General features: G+C 48.4%; 1 protein-coding gene across 1 annotated transcript; it reads left to right on the forward strand.

Moving 5' to 3' along the window:
* The first annotated feature begins 419 nt into the window (after positions 1–419).
* Positions 420–1,752, forward strand: LOC123665542. Its single transcript, XM_045599833.1, has 2 exons — positions 420–1,053; positions 1,580–1,752. Exons 1-2 carry the CDS (start codon positions 420–422, stop codon positions 1,750–1,752), a joined length of 807 nt encoding a protein of 268 aa, XP_045455789.1.
* The last annotated feature ends 4,390 nt before the right edge of the window (positions 1,753–6,142 follow it).

A 6,142-nucleotide genomic window follows, 5' to 3' on the forward strand; every position in this document is an offset into this window, starting at 1 on the left:
ATCGAGGAACAAATAGAGGAGCTGAAGAAACAAGGGGCTTCGTCCCCTGCCCGGGAGCAGGGAAACGAATAAAAGCCAGGACTAAGGGGCGAGTACTGGCTGACGCGGAGGAAGCCCCAATAACTGTTATCTCCCAGGTATGCAGCGGGAATAGTCTTGCGATTCAGGGGACTATTAACGGGACGGATTGCAAAATGACTCTAGACACAGGAGCCTCTAGAACAATAGTGAACCCAAAGCTGGTAAAAGCCGCAAGGGGACACAAGAGGAGAATTAACTGTCGGCTTCTTACGGCCTCCGGTCAGCCAATACCCGTCCTGGGAGAAATGTCAGTTACGATGTATGTAGGGGGGTCCTCATACTCTCATAACGTTATCGTGGCTGAGATTATGGATGATTGCATCTTGGGTTTGGATTTTATGAAGAAACACAACTGCAGAATTAATGTCACTGACGGAGTTTTCAAGTGTGGTGAAGAAGAAATCTTCATTCTTGGCGGTGCTTGCGGGAAAGTTGCATGTGTAAAGAAAGTCATTATACCTGGAAGAGCGGAAGCTCGGGTGTTGGTGAAACTACCGACAACTGGAAGGAAAAAGTCAAACAGATGCGTGTTGATCGAAGACACACCTACCAAGACATCGGCGCAAAAACTGATGACGGCGAGAACCCTTGTTAGTGGAAGCAGTAACGCTGTGGTCAAGGTTTTGAACCTTGATGATCGCGACATCTGCTTGAACAAAGGTGACGTCATTGGAAAATGTGAAGAAGTTGTCTGGATGAAAAAGTGTAGTTCGATGACAGGCGCAGACTTGGCAAAGAGCAACAACTACGAATTAGTGACTGAGCTACTCGATGACTGCAAGAGTAATCTTACTTATTCGCAGAGCATGAAAGCCAAGAAGTTTTTACAGCGCTACGCGAATATCTTCTCCAGTCACGAAGGGGACCTTGGAAGAACGTCGGTGGTCCAGCACAGGATAGATACCGGAAGCGAGAGACCAATTCGTCAACGAGCAAGACGGATACCAATCGCAAAGGAAAAAGAAGTTGAAGGCCTTTTGGAGGACATGAGAAGGAATAAAATTATTGAACCGTCTGCAAGCCCGTGGTGCTCACCTGTTGTATTGGTGAAAAAGAAAGATGGTAGCACGAGATTTTGTGTGGACTATAGGCGTCTCAATGATGTCTCTAAGAAGGACAGTTACCCGTTACCTCGAATTGACGACACTTTGGATACCCTGAGTGGCATGAAATGGTTCTCAACCCTGGATCTAAAATCTGGATACTGGCAGGTGGAAATTCATCCAAAAGACAAGGAGAAGACAGCTTTCTCGACCGGTAAAGGTTTATGGCAATTTAAAGTCATGCCCTTCGGATTGTGCAATGCACCTGCCACATTCGAGCGACTCATGGAGTGTGTACTGGCAGGCTTAGTTGGAGAGGCTTGCTTAGTCTATTTAGATGACGTCATCATTGTCGGCCGTGACTTCGAGGACCATTTGCAAAACTTGGAGCGAGTTTTCGCTAAAATAGAGGGGGCCAAATTAAAGTTGAACCCGAAAAAGTGTTGTTTATTCAGGAATAAGGTCAGTTATCTCGGCCATGTTATCTCCAGTGATGGAATCCAGACAGACCCGGAGAAACTGGAAGCAGTCCAAAAATGGCCTACCCCTAAGGACAAAACCGAAGTGCGGGCATTCCTCGGACTGTGCTCATACTACAGGCGTTTTGTTAAGGGATTCTCAGAGATAGCCAAGCCATTACATCGGCTGACAGAAGATAAACGACAATTTAGTTGGGATGGGACTTGTGAAGATTCTTTTCAGAAACTAAAAAAACATCTGTGTGAAACACCAATCCTGGGATATCCACAAACCGAAGGTCGATTTATAGTCGACACGGATGCAAGCAACACGGCCATTGGAGGGGTGTTATCTCAAAAACAGGGTGAAAGAGAAGTAGTTATTGCATATTTCAGCAAATCTTTATCCAAGCCAGAGAGAAACTACTGTGTGACAAGAAGAGAACTTTTGGCTGTTGTAAAGACGCTACAACATTTCAACAAATATCTCATCGGCAGACAGTTTTTACTGCGAACTGATCACGCGGCCTTGAAGTGGCTACTACAATTCAAGAACCCAGAAGGTCAAGTAGCTCGATGGATTGAGCAGCTTCAGGAGTATGACTTCAAGGCGGAACACCGCAGCGGAAAAATGCATGGGAATGCCGACGCACTCTCACGAAGACCGTGTTCGGAAGACTGCAAACATTGTGTTAAGCAAGAATCTAATGAAGTAGCATTAAAGCTAACAAGAGCAAGTCCTTTGGGTATCTGGGAGAATGATGCTATGAGGGAAGCTCAAGAAAGAGATGACGACCTTCGTCACATCATCACATGGAAGAAACGGGGTGACGTAAAACCAATCTGGAGTGAGGTTGCGCCCACTGGCGCTGTTACTAAGGCGTACTGGGCTCAATGGGACAGTCTGATACTTCAAAACGGAATACTCTACCGGAAATGGGAGAAGACTAACGGCAGAGAGTTCCACCTTCAGATAATTGTCCCAAGAACGAGAGTACCAGATGTTCTCCGTGAAATACATGATGGCGTATCAGGAGGTCATCTAGGTGTCAAGAGGACGTTAACAAAAGTTCGAGAACGATTCTACTGGTTGCATTGTCGTGATGATGTACAGGATTGGTGCCGCAAATGTACTACTTGCGCTGCTGTAAAAGGACCACAGACCAGGAGCCGTGGGAATCTGCGGTTGTATAACGTCGGTGCACCGTGGGAACGAATTGCAGTTGACGTAGCGGGGCCATTTCCTGTAACGGAATCGGGAAACAAGTACTTTATGGTCGTCATGGACTACTTCACCAAATGGCCCGAAGTGTTCGCCATACCAAACCAAGAAGCTACAACAGTCGCTTCTAAGTTAGTCGAAGAAGTGATATGTCGCTTTGGCGTGCCTCTAGAAATTCATTCCGATCAGGGCAGGAACTTCGAATCGCAAGTATTCCAGGAAGTATGCAGAATTTTGGGCATGCATAAGACGAGGACCACCGCGTACCATCCACAGTCTGATGGAATGGCTGAGAGATTTAACCAGACCCTTGAGAGGCATTTGGCGAAATTGGTAGACGACAAACAAAAAGATTGGGACAAGTATATACCGCTCTTCCTTCTGTCGTACCGAACCGCCGAGCATGAGAGCATAAAAGCTACCCCGGCGTATGTCAATTACGGTAGAGAATTACGAATACCAGTAGACCTATTGACTGGAGGGTCACCGGAGGAATCAAATACCGTACAAGACTATGTCAGCGATTTAAAGGAAAAAATGCGCTATATACACGCCTTGGTTCGGGAAAATGGTTTACAGTCAAGTGAGAACATGAAAACCCGATACGACCGGAAATCGAACACGAGCGGCTTCAAGGAAGGGTCACTGGTGTGGCTGCATAACCCAACCCGCCGGAAAGGGAAATCTCCAAAGTTACAGACCAAGTGGGACGGTCCATACAAAGTGGTTACCCGACTGAATGATGTGACTTACAGGATTCAAAAGCAACCAAGAGGGGCATTCAAAGTGGTACACCTAGACCGTTTGGCGCGTTACCATGGCAGTAACAACGATGCTCGGGACGAGCATCTCTAAGAGGGGAGTAGTGTTACGAACACTCGAAGAAACTAGCGCCATCTAGCGGCAACCGTTGAAACCACACAAAGACAGAGACCGCATGAAACTCTCTACTCAATACTAGATGGCGTTAGAGGAACTACTGTGGAACTTTGTAGAAGTATAGTCTCGAAAACCGGGCACATGCGCGAACTTTCCAGAATGGTCTGGGCCTCGTGTCGGCCGATATAAATAGCCGCAGGGAGGCGAGCGAGTACAGTTCAGTTTGAGCGATCTTCGAGGCGACTTCAAGAGTGAAAACTAGTGATCAAGAGTGGTACCAGCGAAACCTACGACATTGGCTACGACTGAGGACATTGTGAGTGCTTAGTGTTTGAACTTAGTGCTTAGTGTTTGAACCTAGTGCTTTGTGTTGGACCTAGTGCTAGTGAATAAAGTCTTAAAAAGAGTCAGCAGGTCTTTTTCTCCAAATCCTTCGAACCCTAACACGTAACAATATTGTTACAGTTACATATTTTGATCAACTTCTAACACGTAGAGCAAGTGACGACTGGCGAGTAGTTTGTACAACTACACACGCCTCGTAGATTTGCTTCCGCTCATTTTTTTATTATAAAAAAAAAACAAACATTTCAAAATCGAGTGTGAGGCCTAGTGCCCCGTGTGCTCGAGTGTGCCACCTAGTGCCCCGTGTGCTCGAGTGTGCCGCCTAGTGCCCCGTGTGCTCGAGTGTGCCGCCTAGTGCCCCATGTGCTCGAGTGTGACGCCTAGTTTCCCAGTGTGCTTCAGTGTGCCGCCTAGTGCCCCGTGTGCTCGAGTGTGCCGCCTAGTGCCCCGTGTGCTCGAGTGTGCCGCCTAGTGCGCCGTGTGCTCGAGTGTGCCGCCTAGTAACCCGTGTGCTCGAGTGTGCCGCCTAGTGCCCCGTGTGCTCGAGTGTGCCGCCTAGTGCCCCGTGTGCTCGAGTGTGCCGCCTAGTGCCCCGTGTGCTCGAGTGTGCCGCCTAGTGCCCCGTGTGCTCGAGTGTGCCGCCTAGTGCCCCGTGTGCTCGAGTGTGCCACTTAGTGCCCCGTGTGCTCGAGTGTGCCGCCTAGTACCCCATGTGCTCGAGTGTGACGCCTAGTTTCCCAGTGTGCTTCAGTGTGCCGCCTAATGCCCCGTGTGCTCGAGTGTGCCGCCTCGTGCCCCGTGTGCTCGAGTGTGCCACCTAGTGCCCCGTGTGCTCGAGTGCCCTCGTGTCGTGTGCGGTGAGACTAGCGTCACTCACGGAGGCGGGCCGGCGCGCGTCGCTGTCGGGTGGGTCGCGGTCGTCGTCCCCGGCCAGGTACATGGGGTTATTGATCTCCAGCGCCTCCGCGCCCTCCGCTAGGCGGGCGTGCACAAACGCTCCGCTGGAACAGAAGACACACCACTGTTACTTAAGCTCTACATACACAAACTCATACAGCTAAAGGGTCTATAATACATGTCAATAGGAAGACAGACTTAGATTCCGGCAGTATCCTTGCCTTTTGACAAGTTCTAATAACAATAAACCGATTAAATAAATAAAGTTAAATTAACGCATAAACATACTTATTACTGACGACACTTTTGACGCTTCTGGCCTCTGCTTCGCCACTGTAAGTTATCACGTGACGTATAAAATAAAATTAGCCTACGTCCTTCATCGAACAGAATACCTAGATTAAAAAAAAATCTAGTAGAACGGTAAAACGAAAAAAAAGTCAACGCGATATAGAAGTTTCCAATATTAGCGCGTTCAACCAACCTCCACACTTTCAGTATATACGTCAGATTACAAGGTAATCTTGGTGTTTGTACTACAGTTGTTACGGCTAACAAAAGATTGCTCAACAAGGAAATACTCTGTCAGTAGTTATATCTACTGGTTTTGTATCGGTATTAAATATAATTAAATCAATATCGAGTGCCGAGAAATACGTTTCATATAAAAAAATGTATACATATTATTTATTGAAATCGAAATGTTAATTATAATAGTTTTATTCCAATTTTGACAACGTTTGTCGCTATCGCTATTTATATTAATTGCAATAAACGTGCCACAGACGTGACAGACGTATTGCGTGATCGTGCTCCAAAGCCATTAAACTAGTCAATCATTCAATCGACGTATTGTTCAGTGATGTAGATTAGCGGGGGAAATGGTATTATGGAAGTTTCCCTTTTTTTATATGACTATGTCGACAAACAAGCAGTGACCGCAACTGTATAAGTAACTTAGAGAAGCTTGCAACACCAGAAGCGTCGTGGGCGCGCTCGCCCCTACCGCCCAGCCCGGGACTGCCCGCAACAGTCGAGGCAGTTCCCTCCCCGAGAGCCCCGGCGCTGGCTACTCACTGGCGCCTCCGGTGCACGGCGTACCCGGCGGCCAGCAGCGCCGCCAGCAGCGCCGCCAGCAGCGCCAGCAGCGCCAGCAGCCCCGCGCCCCACGCGCCGCCCGCCCCCGCGCCCTCCGCGCACCGCCCGCCCTCCGCGCA

The sequence above is a fragment of the Melitaea cinxia genome, chromosome 24 (assembly GCF_905220565.1).
Source record: "Melitaea cinxia chromosome 24, ilMelCinx1.1, whole genome shotgun sequence".
NCBI classification, from domain to species: Eukaryota; Metazoa; Arthropoda; class Insecta; order Lepidoptera; family Nymphalidae; genus Melitaea; species Melitaea cinxia.